Source organism: Chaetodon trifascialis, chromosome 4, assembly GCF_039877785.1.
Source record: "Chaetodon trifascialis isolate fChaTrf1 chromosome 4, fChaTrf1.hap1, whole genome shotgun sequence".
Lineage (NCBI taxonomy): Eukaryota > Metazoa > Chordata > Actinopteri > Chaetodontiformes > Chaetodontidae > Chaetodon > Chaetodon trifascialis.
The window spans coordinates 5,307,454-5,329,730 of record NC_092059.1 but is presented as its reverse complement, the minus strand read 5'-3'; the positions used below and the strand labels follow the sequence as shown (position 1 = coordinate 5,329,730).

The following is a 22,277-nucleotide window of genomic DNA, read 5'->3' as shown; positions in this document are numbered from 1 at the left end:
GTATTTGATTTCACAATGTTTAAGAAGAGAAATGTGTGGTGAGGTTGTGCTTGAATGCTCCAGAGGGCCGAGTGCTGGCTGGGCTCCGAGGCAGGAGGAGCTGTCGGAGGAGAGCATGCTCTCCTGATACCGTGGATGTTGGGAGGATGTGACTGATGCAGATGTCACCTTCGGCAGAGCCTGTTCATGCAGTGACTAAGTTTAACTTAATGGTTAAGGAGCAAATCTCATCAATGATGTGGACCTCGTATTGTGAACGCGCTCCACGAGGGACGTTTTCCAGGAAGTCTTCTCCTCTGTGTTGCTTCGTGAGGGGCAGTCAGTTGGCTCCGTGGCTTTGGCTCACCGTCTTTGGGCCTGATCGTGTTGCGCCTTTGGCTCAGTGAAGAGTTCTTCTGGGTCAGACATAGGATCCCCCCTGTGGGCCCACCACAAGGTCCAGAGCTCCTCATTCTCAGAGCCTGTTTGTCTTGGTGAGAGGAACACAAAGCTCCTCACAGAGGAACCCCTCGTTAAAATGATTTATATCCACCGGGGCATTTGTAGCTCTATCCGGCACAAACATACTGTCCTCTGTCAACAATCATTCCCTTTATACTATCATCTGAAACTTAATTCCTCTTGTAATGTCTCGGTATCTCTCCTCACTCTCCGCTCTTCCCCGCTGTATTTTTCTCCACTCTGTGACCCCGTTGCCTCCGTTTCCCTCTTTCAGCCCAATTTTTCATTCAATTTTCATGCTGTTCATCAGACAGATTAGCTCCACACCCTTGTTTTATAGCTCTATGAGCTCACCCTTGTTGTGAGACTGGTCAGTGTTCTGTAAACGGTCCGGTGATCTACAGCGTGTTGGACTAAAGCACAACCATCGCGAGGGACTATTCAGACCTGCTCAGACAGGCTCACGAAAACAGGTCACTGCACCTAAACATTGCCCCAAATGTTGGATTTGTGAATGTGTGTGTGTGTGTGTGTGTGTGTGTGTGTGTGTGTGTGTGTGTGTGTGTGTGTGTGTGTGTGTGTGTGTGTGTGTGTGTGTGTGTGTGTGATAGCGAGAGAGAGAAAACAGTTCAGTGCCCATGCAAATCCAACAAAAGAATGAAACAAAATTAACCGTTACCTCAGCCACTCGCAGAGCTGTAAAATTGGCGAATGGAACGATGAGCTCACTCGCACTGGGCTCTTAATTTAAACACTTACAGCGCTTTTACCACCGACACAAGGACACCAACTGATAACAGTGCAGGCTAATGAAAAGGTGATATTAAATGGTGTGAATACAGAAGGGGGTAGCTAATTAATCAATCAGAACTTGTTGGTTTTACACTTCAGGTTTTGACTAAACAAAGATTAAATGCATTCATTTTCATGTGTCCCCCTGTTTCCAGTCTTCCTTCTTAAAACCTGGCACCTACATTACCCATAATGCAACTCAACCACCGACAGTCACAGCAGAGATTCAGGTGTGTTATGCTATCAGCGGCTGACGTAGCCTCTCACAGAAATGAGGAAGTCACTTATTAACTCCACACCCCCAGATTTTTTTTGTTAACTTTCAAGCTTCTTACCACCTGACAGTGGCTGACTCAAGTGACATCACTCGAGGCAGTTTATGAGACTTTTCACAGCTCCGTCTCGAGCCACTGAAGGATATATGCACCTTTTTTATACTCTCCACACCTGTAAATAGACTTTGATGTGTAAAACTTCCACTTTAATCAATATCCATATCAGGCCTCTGGTCATTTTGTGCTGCAGTCAGTAAAAATCGCACTTATGAATCCCCTCTTGTGTCTCTAGACGGTACAGAAAAAGCTGTCTTCTGACCAAACATCCATGTTCCATGTATCTCTGTGTCTGTTGGCTGTGTTCAGGCTCTCGGAGACTCTGATTTCCCCGCTGTACTGAGGCAGCTGCTGCCCTTGATGAAGCCCCGCGGAGGCGAGGACAGCGTGGCCTCGGGTTCGAGGTCCAGGGAGGACGAATGCGGACCCGATGAGCTGATCCTCCTGCTGGTTTACCTGTACTCCCTGGCTGACGAGGCGCAGCCCTCAGACCAGGACGCCGAGGAGGAGGAGGAGGAGCTGGAGAAGCTGGAGAGGGAACTGATGGGAGCGCTCACCCTCGTCATCACCCAAGAGACCAAGCTGAGCCCCATGCTCCAGAAACTCACCGGTGAGAGAGAGTTAACATGATCACAATTTCATGATTACTTCCAGGAGCTTGCCCAGTGTGCCAGATTAGCTGATGGTCTAAGAGGAGAGAAATTGGAGTAAGAGAGTGGGAACAGCTGAGTTTATTTCCTCTGTCTGCCTCCAGCGCTGCTAATGGGCAGATTTTATCGAAGTCTTCACACCTCATCCCTCTCTTTATATCTTCACATCACATTCTTCCATGCACACACACCTACACACACACATTCTGGTCGGTGTGGCAGGCAGCTACACAAACAGTGAAGTGTGGGAACATCTGAGCTTGCATGTGGATGAGTGTGAGAGAGAAATTACCGTTCACTTTAACATCAGCAGCTCCTCTGCCACGACAATGAGATTTACTTATACAGCATGCACATATAGGAAGCGTATTTATTTGTGGTTCGGCGCGTGTGTGCACGTCTGTGCACGTGTCTGCTGGTTTCTTTGAATCCCCCGTGCAGCCTCTGCTAGTTTAGCTGAGCTGGTAACTGTGTGGTAGAGCAGATCAAGGCCGGCCCTTGAGTTGAATTAACTGTCTACCTCCTCACCGCAGCTAGCTGTACCTCCCAGAGTAATAGCGTCTTTAACCTTGAGTCTGTACACACATGGTCTCCTCCCCTGCCACATAGTTCATAATTAGAGCTACTTTTAGTTTTGGCCCGCTCCATACCTTAGCACACACCCTGAAATAATATACCACTGTTTGGGTTTTCATCTCATATCGTGCATAAGCTCATATAGTATATATAGGGTCAGTAAATCTATGTAAAGCACTAATAAAGATTGTTGATCGCTCTTTTTCACTCTTTTCCTTCTCATACTCTGTCTCTCTCTCTTCCTGTTCTACTTGGCTAAGTGCAGCTTGGAGTTGAGGGGCCTCTTGGCAGGCACCAGCTTAGAGATGTGGCTCATGTTAAAAACCTGACTCTCTGTTATAAACACTTCATTGGAAATTACCCTGTCATAGTGTGCCAGGTGTGTTTTAGACAGAAAAGCTATGTGTGTCTTGCCCATTCAGAGGCGCTCAGGGGTGTGCGCACCCTGCTTTTAGATCAGCGCGTGTGTATGCACGTGCACGGGCGTCTGTTGGAGGGTTTTTATGGCAGTCGATGAAGTGCTTGGCTGGGGTAACATGAGGCGGGAGGTCGTCTCTCTGCATCCAGAGCAAAACACTGATTGTGACATTCTCCCCAATTAAAGGACTCAAATGGAAACCAGACGTTGAATGAAACCTGGTCACCATGAGAACAGTGTTTTTACAAATTCCTCTATTTTGTTCCTTGGCTACAGTGCATGTACAAACAGGGTGCAGAAACACAAGAACAATATACACGCACGAGAAGGCCAGGACCAAAGAGAAGGACGAGGGACGAGTGAGTTCAGGACAGGATGCAGGACAGTCTAATGCAACACACCCCGACCTCGCTAACTGCCTCCTTCTGGGAACTTAATTAAAGAGCATCTTCAGGAAATGCTGTTCCTCAGACAACTGTACGCTGTGCGTTTGTTGTCTGCTCCGCGCTTCCTGTCAGCCTGCTGGACTTGTGTGTTCTGTGGTGCGGTTTTTAACTTCGGTGAATGCATTGTTTTTTACAACGCAGCAGTCAGCTGGTTTGGTATGTTGCATAATCCATCACATGGACCTTTATCTGTGTATGGAGATATTTTAAGGATAAAAGCCTGGTGAACCTTTTAAGACAGCACTATTTCAAGCCAAAATGAGTTCATTCCAGTGGAATTGCCACAATCTGTTCAGTTTATTTGGTCATGAGAAAGTGAGAAAGAAAATCTGCGTACATATTTCATGTTGATTTCGACTTGGATGAATGCTGACCCGTCAGTTCACATCAAGCCATCTTCACAGTGCCAGAGTCAGAGTCCAAACTTGAGGAAATCATTGTAGATTATTCAGTTTTATGTAACAACCTGTTGGAGTATGAACCAAAAAGAGCAAAGATTTGCAGACAGTTGAGAGACGAGTCGATGGTACTAACACGTCTTTTGAATAACCAGCATGAACTTAACATCCTGTTAGCAACCAAGCTAAGCTAACGAGCTCGCTAACTGACTGCCATCAAGTTCGTCAGCTCACAGAGCTTAACTTTCCCCCTTCAATAACTTTATTGAGCAAAGCGGTGCACCAAAGTGAACAAAACACCACAGGGGAGTAAACAGCACAGAACAGAGAAAATATAGCAAAGCTGGCTAGCATGTTAGCATTTTAGCTTGCTAGCTACAGCAGCTCGTCAAAACAACTAGAACTGCATTTTTTATGAAGTTGCAAACAGCAGCAGGATGATGTATGTGGGACTGGACTTAAAATAAACTTCAGTCCCACGTTTGTGGTGATAAAGGAACATATATCTGTGCAATAATGTGACTCATTAACGTGTTTAATGTGTAATTTCAGGACAACAGTGGAGCTATATTGACTGTCTGTAACAGGCTGAGGCTCAACAGGCAATATTTGTTAGAAAGATTAGTTTGTTGTTTGTTTTGGTCTTTTCATTGGATTTTTTTGACAATAAGAAAATACAGAATAACACAGAACAGCCTTTTGAATAATGGCTCTCACGACAGTGGTTCATCTTACAGCTTCACACCAGAGGGAGGACCGTAGAGCAGCCTAAACTGTCTCCTTCAAATGTCCTAATGTGAACTTTTCAAGAAGTTTTGCTCTGTCTGTATGTTTGGTTTGGGTACACAATGTGTGTGAAATGCATGAGAACTGAACATTGATGCTATGCAGTGCAGTGTAATATGTCTGCATTATTGTCTAAGGACATGGCTTTGATTAAAGGCCTGAACAGTATTTATCCAGGAAAATGGTTCCGCTTATTGCAGCCTGGGAAATGAGCTCTTAAACCAAACGCTCCACAGCCAACCACACGTGGGGAAAGAGCCGGATTGGTCACGGGCAGCGCCGCAAATGGAGAACAAACAGCGCGATTGGATAAGGAGCCCACCGCTCTGCTGAAACCTTTAGTCTGATTGGCCGCTGCCAGGCTGTCTGTGGTGTGCATGGGTGGTGTGTGTGATGTGTGCAGGTTGTAAATAGCTCCGAGCAGTTACTGTTAATCCCTGGTTCAGTTGTGGCAAAAACGACATTGATGCTGGTGAGGGAGTGAAAATGAGTGTTGCTCAGACTTCTTTCTGGATTTGTTTCCTGTCAGCCTTGGTGGATCTTGTTTTTCTTTGGTGCAGAATCAAACCTCCACCCTCTTTTTTTCCTCATTTTTTCTTCTCTTCTCGCAGCGTTGGGGTACAGTAGGCCAAGCAGGAGAGCAGGCCAACCCAAATGTTCCTAATTCTCCACCCCAGGACATGCAGCTAGCTGATGGATCATAGTTTGTCTGCACTCATGTCTGTGTGTGGGTGTACAGCTCCAGTAGTGAGAATGTGAAATCCCAGTCCCCAGATGGTGATGATAGTGATTTACAAGCGGCAGTGACAGAAGAAGGGAAAAAAGGTCGCAAAATAAGTTTTTCGAGACGTGAATTTTGACTGAAATTGCTGGTTTCGTGTCATGCTTCTCTCTCTCTCTCTCTGCCTCAGACACACATTGGGTTTGTTATTCATCCTGTCAGTGGGGTGTGCACGGGGCAAGGAAGAGGGGAGCAGTGGGAGAGTCGGACCTCCCCAATGCTGCTGTTTGGGTTGGCACAGCAACACGGGCCAGTCGAGGGACATGAAAGGGATCACACATAACTCTGGCCACCAACTCTCCGTCTGCCTACTTCTTAAACTTTTCTCTTTGTTTTTTTTTTTTTGTTTTTTTGTAAATGTCCTTTTCCATTTCTCCCTCTTTCTCCGTCTTTCTCTCTTTTTACCACCCGGCATTTCCTCCTCCTTCCCTCCCTCCGAGGCCCTAAAGCACCAGGCTGGTCGCAGGGGGAAGTGGAGCATAAGTTAGCCTCATGATCGCGCCTGATTAAATATATTTCCCCTGTTGCACTGTGTTCATGAAATTAGTCCCAATTATTTTTAATTGGTGGTCTTTCTTTACTTCCTCCTCTGTTACACAAACACGCAGCCACATACACACACATACATGTATGAGGTGAAAACCATAGACCCCAGGATGAACTAAGCAGCTAGTGGCGTTGTTCTCTCTACTTCACTTCATCAGATAAGCTAATGACACGGAGCTCAGGCTTTAATTAACAGAGGCTCATCAGCTCGTCACTGCCGGGCCAGACAGGCCTGGTTAACAGGCAGGGCCACACACAGAGGCACCATCAGACCCCCAGACTCACACCCCAGCAAGTCTGCTCCCAAGTCAGCACTGTGGTTGGGTCTCCATACTGGCTCTCTTGTGCTTGCATCCATCCCACTTTCTGCTTTTTTCTCCTGTAGGTTACACTGATTCAGACTCACAGGAGGACAGTCTGATCGTTCTGTTTGCAGGTGACAGAGATGCAAGACAGCAAATGGCTCTAAAGTAGAGGAGCAACACGGCAGCGTACAGTAGATGAGCTGGCTGAGGGAAACAGCGGGAGTATTAGAGCTCTGACGACAACATTCATTCTCTCGTCACCCCCTCACATGAAGACACTGTAACTGTGACCCTCCATCACAGACGTGCTTACCGCAGAGTGATCAGTGCTTCAGCCATTTTATCTTGTAATTGGAATGGAGACTGAAGGCTATTTCACTGCTTTGCAAGAAAATCCATCCATCCACTGTCTATACCCGATTATCCCTTTCTGGGTTGCGGGGGGGCTGGAGCCTGTCCCAGCTGTCATTGGGCGAGAGGCGGGGTACACCCTGACCCAGTCGGCAGTCGATTGCAGGGCAACATATAGAGACATACAACCATTCAGGCTCACACTCACACCTAAGGACAATTTAGAGTCGCCAATTAACCTAATGAGCATGTTTTTGGCACGGGAAGAACATGCAAGCTTCACACAGAAAGGGGATCGAACCGGCGACCTTCTTGCTGTGAGGCACACGCACTACCTGCTGCACCACCGTACCGCCCTACTTTGCAAGAAAATATTGAATGGAAAAAATATCAGATCATTTTTGTAGATTTTTTTTTTTTTTTTCTGTGGAGGTCACATCTTAAAACTTCTTCTCCGACGTCTGTGCATTGTGATTGCATGCAAATAGGCAAATTTCAAGTAATTGTCTCAGTAGAGATGAATCTGCATACAGTTCCTGTCAATGATTATTGTCTGTTTTTCTGTGCAGTCTCTGACTAATCAAGAAAGTATTTGTACTGTACAAACAGTTATTTTCCTTTAAGAGCAGTCGATGAGCTCTGAAAGATCCGCTTGCCTTTACCAGCTGAGACACTGACCTGGAGTTAGTTTGGAGGTTTTAACTTGGTATGATGGATAGATATTCTACACACAATCACAGTTGTTCTGTTGCAACAGGCTCTATTGTTACACTGTAAAACAATGTGAGGAACCGAATGGAACAATAACCATAATCGTGGTAAACATAATATTAATTATTAGCAAATGGATGGTAAATAGACTGTAGTGTACTGCACCGCTCAGAGTGCTTTTTACAGCATTCGCACACACATTCGCACTGTGGTCATTACAGGCATTAACCATTCACACACACTCACACACTGATGGCGCAGCATCAATAGCAATTTGGGGTTCAGTATCTTGCCTCTGCCTCTGCCGGGGATCGATCCGCCGGCCTGCTGATAAGTGGACAATCGCTGGAGGAGACGATCACATCTTATCTAAGAAGTTTCTATCACGTTTGTTTTGTCTGGAGTTTTTACCTTCAAACAATGCATGCTGGGAAGTCTGCTAATACGCTGGACATGTGTCTTTAATTTGAAGTGCACCCATTCAACTGCAGAAATTATAGATATCATTGATGATGGTTGTTAGTTGATTCCACGAAATCCACATGATGATCCACAGTCTACTTAATCAGAAACCGCTACATATTTCTCACCAACGTCATAAAATTCCCATGAATCACTTAGTGCAGGACAGTAATCCAAAATGATTATGACCTCTACAGCTTCAGTACGGTGGAAAATTTCATTTTGGCTCGGCAGTGAAATCAATTAAAAGGGCTTTTGAATCATTTTGAGGCATTGCATTTGTACTTTTAAGGGCATTTTTGTCAAATTGTCGTTGATACCTGTATTATTGTCACCCAGGAGCAAACCATCGTATGTCATCAGTCGTGTAGTGGGTTGTCGGGCAGATTCCTCAGATCTGGCCCACAGCGTAGTTTACACCTCTCTTTGTTTTATGGAGTGTGTTAGCACTCAGCGGAGAATTCCTCTGCTCCTTCTTTATGACAGGAAATGCACATCATAAAAGACTCGTAAGCACTTATATCTCCGCTGGGAATTGGGCTTGTAGAATGAAAAAGGACACTATCGCGATCCCACGCAGACTCGCATCGAGATAAACACGCACTCGCTCAACTGAACGAAGGCAGAAACGCATACCAGACGCACATACAGGCTCCAGAGGGACTCGAGCTCAGAAGGCGGCCCCTGGCCCCTGCACGCGCGTCGGTGCAGGCGGGGGTCAGTCTGTGACCCTTAGACGGAGGGTCAGCGGAGGAGTCCGGCCAAGACGCTCTACCCGTCCTCTGCAGGGACGCTCCCCGGCTCCTCTGGGAAGACTTTTGATCTGCATGCATACGTTTCTGCTTAAAGTCTGTGCGGCACCGAGACTAAGAGATGAAGAATTTAAAGAGGGTCTTTGGGAGCATTTGTCTGTGTACATGTAAGCAACATGTGCTTTTTCTGTAGATGGCCCCAGAAACAAATGGCTCTGACAGCATCCATGAACAAGTGTGCGAGTGTGTCGGTAGACTGTGTGCGCGTCTGTTTTGTACCAGAGCCACTTGGTTTTACAGTATATCTGCGTTTTATCTGTTGGTGCGGAAGAACTTGTTTACGTTAAGGATTCCAGTCAGCAGTGAAAGATGACCTGTCCTAATTTACCCGCTTTCCTCCCCAAGCTGTCCCCTCGCTCCGTCTCTACCCCCTCCCATCCCTGGCCAGTGCAGCTTCCTCCAGTTTTTCAGTCTTCTCTAACCCACTTCCACCTCACACCCCGCAATAGACGTCCAGCTGTAAACGTTTGGCTGCATCGACTGTCAATAAACTCCAGTGATGTGGTCATGATTTTTGATGCCTGGAGTAAATTGGGCGCTTTCGGCGGCTACGCCCTCAAACAACAACAGGAACGGGTCGACGCTCTCTGCGTCGACGTTCTTTTCCGAGCCGCGGGACCAATCTCGCCTTCTTGGACGTTCAGTTCGCCGTTGTTCTGCTCGGTTGTGAGCCGTCCTGGGTGGAGAATTCCTCCACGGCCTCGACACCAGATGGAAGCTCTCCTGGCGCTATGAGCTGGCCGGGTCATTTCCTGTCAGGAGGCCTGGTGTTAATCAAGGCCTGAGCCAGCGGGAACGCCCCCCCTACTCCCCAACCTCCTCCTCCTTTTTTTTTTTTTACAGCCCCTCTCCTCTTACACCCCCTCATCTAACAGAGAAACTAAAAAATACACATTTTTCTCTCCTCCCCCATCTTCCCCCTTTAGTTTCTGCTCTTTTGTCCTCCATACCTTACTCCTGCTTGTTTTAGTGCGTGTCATACTTAGGTGGTAGTGTCTTAAGGTGGTCGTAAATCATGAGGACGTAATGGTCTCTCTTATCAAAGTGTCCCTGTGGAGGACTCCAGGACCAGCCAATAGATAGTAAGGAATGAGGAGAAAGGAGTCTTTCTTTACTTGCAGCCTGGTGTCTGGTCACTTTCTGTTGTGTCTGTTGGCGTCTCCTGTCGTGTGATGGACACAGTGGGAGACAGGCTTATCTCCTTGCTCCTCCGCCTGCTCAGCTGACCAGACACAGGCCTACAAACTGGGCCAGTCAGGGAATGCTTGGACTCCTGCTTTGTCTTTCTCAATCACTGAACGGTCTACGTGCCTCACGTCCACCGTCCAGTGATGAAGCGCCGCCTCGGCTGCGGTTCCTCCGTGGAGACTCATGCATGTGCAGCTCATGTACCCTAGCATCGGGTTGGTGGATGAAAACATTATTCAGTTAGAGAAAATTCAGTTAAGCTAAGAATGAAAAAGACTCCGAGTATGATACTCAGAGTCATACTTTGGCATGAAAACAGAATATTCCATTAGGCTTTGGTTTTCGCCGTCGCTGTATTATCAGATTTGTGATTTAATTTTGATGACCGCGAGCAGTCCAATCTGTTGCTGTTTTTGGAAAACGTCTCTTTCTCCTCTAACAGAGGTCACGGCCTTAGAAAGAAATAAGTTCAGTCAAAAAAATAGCTCTGCATGCCAGTTTCAGCTGAATCTTGGAAGCAAGCGACTGCTGACGTCGTCTCAGCACCCATGATTTCAGGTCTCGTGTCATTTCTCTGGAGACACACTGCTCTCATCTGTGGATGCTGTCAGTACTAAAGATGGAGCCCATGGAGAGGGCCTCTGCGTTTTTGAGCTCATAGTGCAGGCGCATACATGTTCAAGACCTCGGCTGACTTCCTGTTAGCTCCACACACACATGAATGGGATAAATTCATGTAGTTGTGCAACTCCTCCAGATTTTCCAGATGTTATTGAACCAAATAGGTCAAATTCTGATAATAAAACGAGTCATTTTGGGTGCTTTGAGACGCTCAGAAAAACACATCCACTCTTTACAGATGCTCCTTTTGCACTGTATGGGAAAAAACATGTGACTTAATGGTACTAGAAGCTGGTGTGGCCGCTGCACCAGAACTGCCCAACAGCCCGGCATCGCTCCTGGTGGCGTGCTGTAAACACATTAATAAACAATCCAAAATGTCTGGGTTTTTGCACGCTTTTCATTCACTAAGGCCAAATCAATGCTGAAAACACCACCTGCACCACCAAAAATTGAGTTTAATTACGCACGCGGGTGTTACTTTTTGCACTGATGCTGTTCTTTTATTTGGCCTCACACCGACCTGATGTGCACATAATTACACCACTTCAACATAAACCACCATATTTTCTATTTGTTTTTTGCTTAATTTGTTTAATTGTCTCTTAACACCAAGCAGCCCAGTGAGCACCTTTCCTGAGCACAATGCGGTCTGCAGAGGTCTGATACCCAGCCCTGAACGTAAGGTGTTCCTGTTAATCTGTCCACGCCTGGTGGATGAGTGCTCTCGCTGTGCTGGGTTGAATTGTTGCGGGAGATGCTCGCCATCATTGAAATCCTTCTATCAGTAGAGCCTGTTTCTCCATCCCATCCTCCATCTGCCTCTCCATCTTATCTTCTCTTAGTTGTGTGTGCTGCTTGGTGCTCTCAGGCTGCCTCTTACACTCACACACACACGCACGCACACACACACTCAACTGCTCTTTGATGCTGACAGCTGCTCGCCGTCTGCGCTGTGTCTGCGAGCTCAGCGCTATCACATCCGACTCGGCCCACTCTCGGTCCAGGTAAACGTCTCTCTCTGATGGGCAGAGATGGAGGGGTGAATGAACCGGCTGTCGTAGCGTTTCCTCCGCAGCGCCGCAGATGGCGCGAAACATTCTGGCGAAGGGGGCCGTCGGCTGCCGTTATCATCGGCGTCCACACGGCGTGGGCGTAAATATGGTGATAATGACTGTCTGCGGCGAGGATTGCTGCAGTGAGGCCAGTGTAAACTCAGCCCCCCAGAAAATAAACACATTAGAGGGTATGCATATACACACACACACCTCCCCTTATAACTGTCGCCCCTTCCCCTCAGGCCGGAGCAGCCCCTGCCCCCGCTGTGTACTCCCTGAGTATACCAGCTCCTTCTCTATCGCCCCTGACCCAGAACACACAAACTAAACTCTCCACACTGAAAACACTCACTATTTTTGGCCACGCTTTAATTTCCCTCTCCGTACTGTAACGATAGCAAATCCTAAGAAAATCCACTGTAGGGGATGTGTTATTTCCAGGATGGGATGTATGGTTTTAATTTTCTCCTCTTCCTGCTCTCTCCTCCGCGCCTCCCTTTCCCCTTTTAGACTCTCTCTCTCTCCCATATTGCTGCTGGAAGTGTTCACAGTTCCTCACTAACATCCCTCCAGAGTTACACACTTGTACACAACCTCTTCCCTTTATCGAAACACTCGCTCATTTATCGCCGCGTGTTGACAAAATGACATTAGCGCTGCGATGATTCAGATCTTGGAAATGGATCACAGGGTATGTTTAAACATACGGAGAATTAAGGCTGGAATACAACACCACCTGCTGTGTTATGGACGGATTCTTTTAGATAATCACAATATATGTGTAAGTGCTTGTAGAGCGTTACGTCCCGCTGAGGTGCTCTTATACACGCGGATGTGTGTTTTACAGCAGGTCTGTGGCAGGTCTGGGCCTCCGCTGTCTGTCTGTTTAGACACATGGACTCACGCACACACACACACACACACACACACACACACACACACACACACACACACACACACACACAACATGAACATCTGTCCCTCAGGTGGGAGCGGCCGCCCTCTGGTAGGCCTCCTTGCATCACTGCACCAGTCAAGAGGCTGAGCACACACACACACACACACACACACACACACACACACACACACACACACACACACACACACACACACACACACATCTGCCTCACACTTTCACTTGAGCTGGATGTGAATAACTCGAAAACTAACCAGCTTTGTAGTCCAAATGTTTTCAGTTGTGATACACTCTGCCGCGGGTCCTGATCCATCGCGTTGCGATGTGTGGGAGCGGATTAGCCCGGTGTGTGTTTTGAATGATGGGATTATGACGTCTGTGTGTGTCTATAGGGCCGGTGTGTGCGGTAGCGTGTTAGCAGGAGCGCAGTGTGTTGTTTGTGCACTTTGGAACCCATTTTTGCATCCTTTCAGCCGAGGTTACCATGGAGCACCGTCACCACACACATTTCTCAATTAACAGCCATGTAGACATCGTTTGGACCAGGGGCTCCCAAACTTTTCCATGCCATGGCCCCCCAAACAGCATTAGCTTCTGGCCGGGGACCCCTTTTCCAAACCCACAATGCTACAAAATATGTGAAGAAACATCAACTTTTAGAATGATTTTACTTTTATTCACTCTTCAATAATTTGTTTAACGTAAGAATATTATTAACAAACATGTTTTCAACACTGTATTATATTCCCACTGAATAATGAACTTTTCAACAAACTGTTGACAGACAAGAAGAGTGTGTGTGTGTGTGTGTGTGTGTGTGTGTGTGTGTGTGTGTGTGTGTGTGTGTGTGTGTGTGTGTGTGTGTGTCTGTGTGTCTGTGTCTGTGTCTGTGTGTGTGAGACAGACAGAGATTACACTACTGGGAGGGATGGGCTTGGTCGTAATTTATATTTTATAATAATGATTTAAAAAAATAATTAGTAATTAATAATTATTATTTTTTATTTTTGCTTTTTTTTCTTATCTTCCCTCCAATTTTCTGAGCCCCCCCTTAGTATCCCCTGGCGGCCCCCCCACTGGTTTGGACGATGCAAAGTTGTGATTCACCCGTCGAGTAGATCACATGTTGGTCCGTGTTTGTGAGCAGAAGTGAAAAAGAGTTGGGCTCCCTCACCCGAGGGTGGCGTCAACATATCGAGGTCAGAAATAATAAGTGGTATGTCTGCTAGCGCTCACTGTAGCGCCGGCATCATCCGCCCTGTAATCCACTTTGATGTGGACCTCTACCCCACCAGGATGTGATGTTTGTGTAGGACGCCTGCCTGGACAGTAAGTATATGTATGATCCCGCTCGGCCGTGGGTATCCTTGTGAGAGCTCGTGTGATGCTGTCCAGCTCGGGGGACTGAAACAGGAAGTAGAGGGGCGATTAGGAGGATCTGACATTTGCAAGAGGAGCTTCCTGTGATAGGAGGCTTCCTCTGTGTCTGTGGGACCCAGCACCTTATCTGGCCCCCTCCTCGCTATCTGGCAATGACTTCTCTTACGGTCCACTCCTCTCTTGTTCGCTGCTGCCCGCACATACCAGCTGTTTGTGTCACGCTTCCAGGTTAAAGGGTCAGTTCACATGAACTACAGAAACACTTACTCTCACTTACTGCCTCAGCTTCCACCCGAGTACAGTGGAGGTGAATGTAGTCGGTGGTGCAGCAGTACATTTACATGATCACCAGAAACCGGAACTCTGAGCAGGAACAGCCATGTTATTCTGCACATAACATATCTAGATTTGATTTATTTGTCTGGTGTGTGAGTATATCTAGCAGTTTGTTGTAATATCAACAGCAATTTAGCATATTTATGATGTATAAACAGGCATAATAGGAAATTGGCAGGAACGGAAACAGAAAGAAAACCACACGACAAGCTGGAAATAAACGATGCTGCGACTGAAGGAGACACATCAGAGAGTAAAGTGCCAGACTCACAAGTGCTGACAGTGAAGCTGTGGAGAGTGATAGTAAAACTCGAGCAGCTGATAGATACTGGCAGCAGATCTGCGAGTACTGTACTTCAAACACATTGGTATTCAGATCTCGCTCCCACGCCCCCAAACCTTAATGTGGACGCATGGTTTACAACGCTGATTGTTTGCAAGTGATCGAATTCTGTGAGTCCCAACTTTTTTGGAAACAGGGTTGTAGAATAAGCAGTATTAGAAGAGGAAGAAGAATCAGAGGGACAATCCCCTTTATTTGTCACACAACATACACGTGAACACGCCATGCAGTTGGTGAAATCTGCCCTCCCCGTTTAACCCATCCTGGTCGTCCTTCCTCCGCGGCAGACCAGGAGTGGTGGGCTGCCATCCGACCGGTGACCCAGTTCCCTTTGTCACCATTGGTCAGGTGGTGATCTTCTTGCATGTTTTTAGTGGGGGTTTTTATGGAGGATACCCCAGGTGAACACGGGAAGAACATGCAAACTCCACACAGAAAGACCCCTTTTTCCTCAAGCAGCAGGCACCAAAGGCATGGTGGAGGACACACCACCAGTGGGAATCGAACCGGGACCTCCTAGCTGTGAGGCAGCAGTGTTTCCACCGTGCCACCATGATTCTGTGAGCGTGTCTGAGCTTTAGCAGTGGAAGCTGACCTTTTTAGAGACTGCTTTTTGTTCGTCTAAGTGTTTGTTTCTGAGGATCGCCTGTCGTTTCATCCTGCTGCTCTGCTCTCTGAAGTCTTTGTCCCATTAGAGACCTGGTTATACGCATACATGGCCGAGAAATGAGCTTCCTCCAGGAGAAACCTTGCTCCACACGTCAGATTCCCAGAAACCTGTAAACGCTCTGAGTGTCCCCGTTACTCTGGAAAAACCACAGTCCCTGCTCACAGTGTGTTCTGTGGAGGCTTTTATGTTTTCACAAGTATGCCATAGCGTTTCTACTTCCCTGTCTTTAGCTCCCATGATGCCCCTTTCGCCCTGTGATCTCTCCGAGGGTGCAGTGAAACGAGAAGTGAAAGACCCTCGCTTTCCAGAATCAATATCCTCGTTAGCCTGCAAAATCTGTTTTATTTGGACCTTCATTCTAACAAAGAAATAGCAGCCATTAAAAACTGCTCGCAGTGTCTGCTGTGGCACTTCTCATGTTTTCACAAGTGTGACCTAGTATGCTGCAGTGTTTTAATTCCCATGATTCCCCTCTGAACCTGTAAGATCTTTCATTTTCCCCTTTACTCCTCAGGAAGGCTCTGATCCCCCTGCAGCCTCCTCCTCCTCACTGTGGGATTAGACTCCGTTATAACCCGCCCCGCCTGCTCTGTGCTACTGTCACTTCAGAGCAACATCACAAAGCTGTTCCACTCTCACAACCCCAGTTCCAAAAAAGCGGGGACGCTGCATGAAAGTACAAATAAAATAATGAGAACGTGATAATTTGCTAATCCTCTTTGACATGTACTCAACTGAAAACAGCACAAACACATGATATTTAACGTCTCTCCTCATTAACTTCATTGATTTTTGTAAATATCTACTTAATCTGACTTTGATGCACGTCTCAAACACGTTGGGACAGGAGCAGCTAAAGACTGGGAAAGATGTGGAGCGCTCCAAAAACACCTGTTTGGAACGTTCCACAGGTAAACAGGTTGAATGGTAACAGGTGAGAGCATCATGATTGGGTGTGAAAGGGGCATCCTGGAAAGGCTCAGTCGCTCACAAGCGAGGATGGAGCGAGGTTCACCACTTTGTGAACACATGAGTGGATGAGGGACATTACTACATGAGCTCAGGAACGCTTGATTGAATTATTTTTTACGCAGCATCTCAACTTTTTTGGGAATCCGGGTTGTAAAAGCAGTAAGAAATCGTCCGATTTTCTGCTCTTGTGGAGACAGAGCTTTGTTTGCAGCCACAGCACCTCATCGCTGTCCTGCGTGGAGAACATGTGACTCATCCCGCAGCGCGGCGGCGTGCGTCTGAATGAGTCGACGGCCGTGAGTCACCGCGAAGTGCATGAGTGTGCACGACAGCAAGAGATAAAGGGCCGAGAAATGGATCCCTCCAGTGTGCTTCAGCATGTGAGCAGTATATTGTCATCTGCTCTGGCTTTGCTGTGGAACTTTGTGCTTTTAGAGGGAAAAGAAAAAACATTCCAGATTAATCAATCAATCTGTGTGTGTGTGTGTGCGTGTGTGTGTGTGCGCCTCAACATGTGGCTTCAATCTCTGTTTTCTGTTGCGTCCCACCCCTCTTTTACCCTTCACAGAGACTTGTGACCATTGAAGACGTCTTCGTGGTTGAAAACAAGTCAGTTCTTACTGGATTTCACATCAGCTTCGTCTTCTTGATGTTTCTACAGCAAAAAAATCAAACCTTATGCAACAGTGTCGCTCTGGAAAGACCGTCCAGGTTAAGATGTGTCCCTGTGTGTGTGTGTGTGTGTGTGTGTGTGTGTGTGTGTGTGTGTGTGTGTGTGTGTGTGTGTGTGTGTGTGTGTGTGTGTGTGTGTGTGTGTGTGTGTGTGTGTGTGTATGCCCTTGTGGTGTGTTGACTGATGAGCCAGTAAACAGACCCAGCGTCTCAGATATCGGTGGAGTTTATTGCTCCGGGTTCAGATCTGGCAAGCCCGACTTGTTTATTTGGCTTTCAGGTATCAAATGAAACCCGCAACTCTGTCTCACCATCGCATGTGTATCCCGTCTGTCCGACTGCGCAGTAATAGCTTTGGAGAGTCAATAAACAGTCATGCATGAACTTGTTCACACAAATACACAACTCATTGTCCGGCACATATAGAAAGTAATCCGCTCTGCTTTCCCACAGACACACACTCGCTCGCTTCGACGTACACGGCGCATACGTGCATGTACGAGGCCGCTGCGTTCCCAGGCTTTGAGCCAGGTCAGCGCGGTTTCAGAGGTCACACACGGATTCTCCTGCGCCCCCCTCAGCGGGTAATTCAGACCAGCAGCACCCAGGGACCACCAGAGGCTAGAGGCTACGCAACCACGCCACCCAACATGTCACCCGCCCGTCAAACACACACACACATACACACACACACACTCCACTCCACCTCCTCCTGCTCCTTCCCCGCAGCCGTTATCAAAGGATCTGAACAGCGTCAACATTATCTGTCTCCGTCTCCCGCGGGACCGGCCGAGCGCATAGCATGGTTATCGTTCGGCGAGCGCACACACACGCACTGTCCACTCGCTCGTGCTCTCCAGGACGTTCCCGCGTGCACGCACACACACACACACGATACAAAGTGAAGATCAAAGGTTAATCGTGTCTTTTCATCAGCTGCACCACCCTCTCCTCTATCTGTCCTCCTCCTGTCTAATGCTTGTGTGCGTGCGTGCGTGCGTGCGTGCGTGCGTGCGTGCGTGCGTGCGTGCGTGCGTGCGTGCGTGCGTGCGTGCGTGTGTGTGTGTCTTCGAGCGGACAGCGTTTGTCTGCAGCTCTGTGGGAGCACTTCTGTCCTCGCTCGTGGACTCTTTGAAAGCACTTTTTTCTTGCTTGCACGCTGTAAATAAACACTCCTGTCCTCCTCTTCCATTGTTTCTTTCTATCGCTCTTCATCTCCTGGATGTATTTTTCTCCCTATGAAACTAAATTTCTCTGTTTACATTAGCTGATTTAATGGGAACCGAGTGTTTCTGTTGCAGCTGTACAATTGGCTATTAATTTGATGTACGCTCCAATAAAGTCTGTGTAATAGAGCCTTTCTATAATTTGATAAGTATGTGAGATTTTAGCTCATGTTTAAGAGCCTGCAAGTCAACTGAAAATCCTGCTCGAGCAGGTTTTTTTTCTTCGAGTTGGGAAACAAAGAGGAGAGAATGGGATATTTCAGAGTCTAACCCCCCCCCCCCCCCCCGTGAACCCCAACCCTGACTGAAACAGGAAGTGTTATTCGTTCAGGAGGTGTACATTTACAGAAAACCCGCGCCTGCTCCCTCAAATGGAGGTTTCTGGTGGCTCAAAATGGCTGAGAGGAGCTGCAGTGCTCAGAAGCCGTGAACGATGTTAAAGGAACATGTGCTTTAAGTAGATAATCATAAAACATCTTCTCTTGTTGAAGTGATGTGATCCTGCAGCCTGCGCAGTGACCCTTGAAAAGCCCTCCTGTTCTTAAATAACAGCCTGAATGCGAGTTAGTCTTGACTTTCCAACCTGCCTTGACAGTGATTTTCAACATCCTAATTATCTCAAACCATGAGTTGATATTTCGAAATATTCCTCTGTGAGCGGGCTTCCAGATCAGCGCTTCAGGCAGTGTGCTTGTAAAGCAAATGAAATAAATTATGCATCTTTCTGGGAAGTAGTCGAGAATATGCGACCAAGTGTGTTCATAGTTTCATTCAAGCAATTGATTAATTCATCAAGATTTGATTTTAATGTATTGAAATTGAATTTGGGCTTATTTTTGTTATCACAGGCATCATGCTCAGACTCTGGATGTTGTACTTGATTGATGTCAGACACAAACCGCAAAGGAGTTACATTCCCAATCGTTTGTTGTGAGGAGGTCTCACAGTGTGTTTGGCTGATCTTCACTGGGAAATCAAGCAGCCCTGGCAGAGGAAATGATATTCTGCCATGAGTTACAGCACCCTTGCTCCAGAGTTCATTAATGATAACCCCAGCCGTGAGGTTGGCCCGGAGCCGTGCCTCTCCTGCAGCTCCTCATCAGCACGGTGGCGTGGGTTTGGAGGAGCCGGGCCGCGCTCAGGGCTGTCAGGGCTGCCATGCACATTAGCACATTATCGTGCTTCCTGGTGTGCGGGATTGAACATTTGCCATCAGGCTTCTAAAGCGCTTTCCCCCACTGGTCTGCACACGCTTCTAGCGCTTTTGATGACTTTGGACGCTTCTAGTCTCATGAATAAAGCAGCATGCATCGCCTTGAGTCTGGTATGTTGGATACGTTATGGTCCGTCTGCTTGGACATTCAAGCAGTTTCCCCTTTTCGTTGGAATATTTGCAGAGTTTAAAATGGCAGATTTATCATAAAGTCTGTCAAGCAAACAGCCAAGTACAGCAGCAAACAGCTGTGTACATTTGCAACAAGTTTTATTTTATTTGTGTTTCTGAACACTGACCCTGTAAGTGTTCAGAGACAAGTCACTCAAAGCGGGGAAGGGTTGTTTCTCTTAGAAATTGTGACGAAAATGTTTCTTTAGAAAGTGACACCGAGCGGGTATTAATGGGCCCTAACAGAGTATATTTATGCAGCTAACTCAATTCAGCAAAACAAGCCAGACACCAAACTATATATAGAACCTAATAATTGAGTTTCCCCATTTTCTCCTCGTGGAGGATGCTACCAATCCTGCTCTCCTGTGGCTCGCTGCTCATTTTCTCCATTAAAAACGATGTGTACTTTATGTAACATACCAGTCGGTCCTCTGGCTCAGGCATATGTTGGATTAGGACTTTTTGCAGGTTTTAATTAGGCCTCTTGAGCAACATTTAATAGAAGTGGATCAGATTTGGAGGATGCTTCCGTAGACGTGTGGAGTTTATTTAGCCTTTTCCAAACATGGAAGAAGGTTCACATAGAAAGATGTATGCAACTCTCGTGTTTATAGAGTTAATGCAAAGCTAGCAACTAGTTAGCTTAGCTTAGCATGATGACTGGAAACAGGGTTAAACAGCAAGACAGGCTCTGTCCAAAGCTAACATAAGTAGCCTCCGCCAGCACAGCCAAGCCCACAAATTAGTGTCTCATATCTTGTGTGTTTAATTCTTACAAAAAGCAAAGTGTTTTTCTGTATTTCTTGGCTTGGACCAATAACTCTCTGGAGTCTCCTGTGGAGGCTGGCAGCCAGGCTAGCTGTTTCCCTCTGTTTCCAGTCGTCATGCTAAGCTAAGCTAATTGGCTGCAGGCTTTAGCTGCGTATTTATCATACAGACACGAGAGCGGTGTTAATCTTCTTCCCAGTTCTCAGCAGCGAACCTAAAATGCTGAAGTATCCCTTTAAAGGTGCTGTGTGGGTCCAGTGTTTCTTAGCAAAACTCACTGTGTGTGTCCTTAAGGCCCGAGAAACGTCTTGAATGCATTTACCTCCTCGTAAAACATTTGCAAAGCTGATTTTTATGTTCCAAATTGTGCATCGTTAACGTCCATGTTTGCAGCCTTTCTCCTCGCCGTATTTGTTGGCGCGCTGATGGGGAAGTGTGAGAGTCCAGTTTTTTCCCCCTGATAAAATATCTGCATCAGTTTAACAGACCGGAGCTCAACAGTAGCTTCTCCGTCTCTTTTTCTGTATCGCATGCCACACCGGAGACTCGTTACCTCTCCGTGATCAGAGCTCCCTGCTCCTCTGCTGAGCTCACTTTCTTTACTGATGGTCTGCCTCAGGTTTTATGGTGTTTTCTTGTCACCTGAATGCTTCTGCAGACATCTGAGACATCAGGCACCATGCTCACTGCCTGCATGGACGTGAGAATTGAACATTAAATTCTTTCATTTTGATTGCTGGCTGACAAGGAAAATCTCATAAAACAGTAATAAGCTGAAAAATGTATCCTCCCATCCTGAATCAGTATAACAGCGTGGCGTTTTTCAGACTTCCTTTCACCTTGTCTTTATCTCTGGGGCTGGGTCCAGCTGTTTCGCCTCAGTGTCTCCCTCAAATGTCAGCCTGTGTCCAGTATGACAGTCTATTAGAGCTGCATGTGCTGTTACAAAGCGGGACAAGCCTCTATTTTCAACCGTCATTGCCAGTTGACAGGTCACAATTTCAGCGTCGGGCACAGCGCCTCCCAGATGTGGTTAGAAAAATGCTGTACTTCGACAATGCTGCATGTCACACCCAAGTGTTGGACCGGGGTTAATTGTCCCTCGAGTAGTGGTTTTGAATCGTTTTAATATGCACAAGTCTGGTTTAATGAAAGGGAAGATTCAGGAGGTTAAAGCCAATCACACGTTTTCAGGCGGCATCACTGCACTTTTCTGCCCATTAATGTGAAACACTGAGATTGTTTGAATTGGAGTCAATGGGTTGCTTCAGCTTTACTGTTGTTGGTTTTCTCCATCCCAGCTTGTATTGCGTTTACTTCTACGTGCATGCATACTGTGTGTATGTGTGTGTGGTCTGCAGTTTTTTTAAACCTGAAACACATTCGTGCTTAACTCCGCACAGCATTTCTGATGATGATGAGTCCCAGCGAACAGTCAGGAGAAGCATGAGTTAAAAACGGACGAGAAAACACACTCAGAGGAGGAGGAGGGAAAGTGACTGTTTTTTTAGCAGGTTTGGAGTTGGTGCCTCACATCTGGGGCCACAACCTCGCTGTAGTATCTGAGATGGAGAAGTTGGACAAAAAAAATGCTGATCTCCCTCAGGAGGCCGAGAGAAAACAGCTCAGTCGTGGCAGCAGTGTGTTTAAGAGTGGGGGCTGATGTTTGTGTGTTTAACGTGCTTTAAGGCCACAGTGAGCAATGTAACAGTGCGCCCTGGTGGCCATGTTGAGAACTGCAGCAGCTGAGGTTGTGTGAAACCCAATGGGCTGCAGATAAGCTCAGATCTCCTCTCTCTTATCAAAGCGCTTCACCGAGAACACATTTGCCTCCAAGTTCTTAGAGCGCCATCGTCGCTGAACTCTTATCACTTCTCACAGCACAAAAGGGCCTGAAGCCTCCATTTTTCATCGGAAAAAGGAGGCCTGTGAC

At 47.0% G+C, this 22,277-nt stretch overlaps 1 protein-coding gene across 1 annotated transcript in view; it reads left to right on the top strand.

Moving 5' to 3' along the window:
- The window catches only part of scfd2 (sec1 family domain containing 2), an 89,439-nt gene that overhangs the window by 37,659 nt on the left and 29,503 nt on the right, over nucleotides 1-22,277 (top strand). Inside the window, exon 5 of the mRNA XM_070960113.1 lies at nucleotides 1,875-2,175. Within this exon, the coding sequence (XP_070816214.1) occupies nucleotides 1,875-2,175 (301 nt within the window). The remainder of the gene's footprint in view (nucleotides 1-1,874; nucleotides 2,176-22,277) is intronic.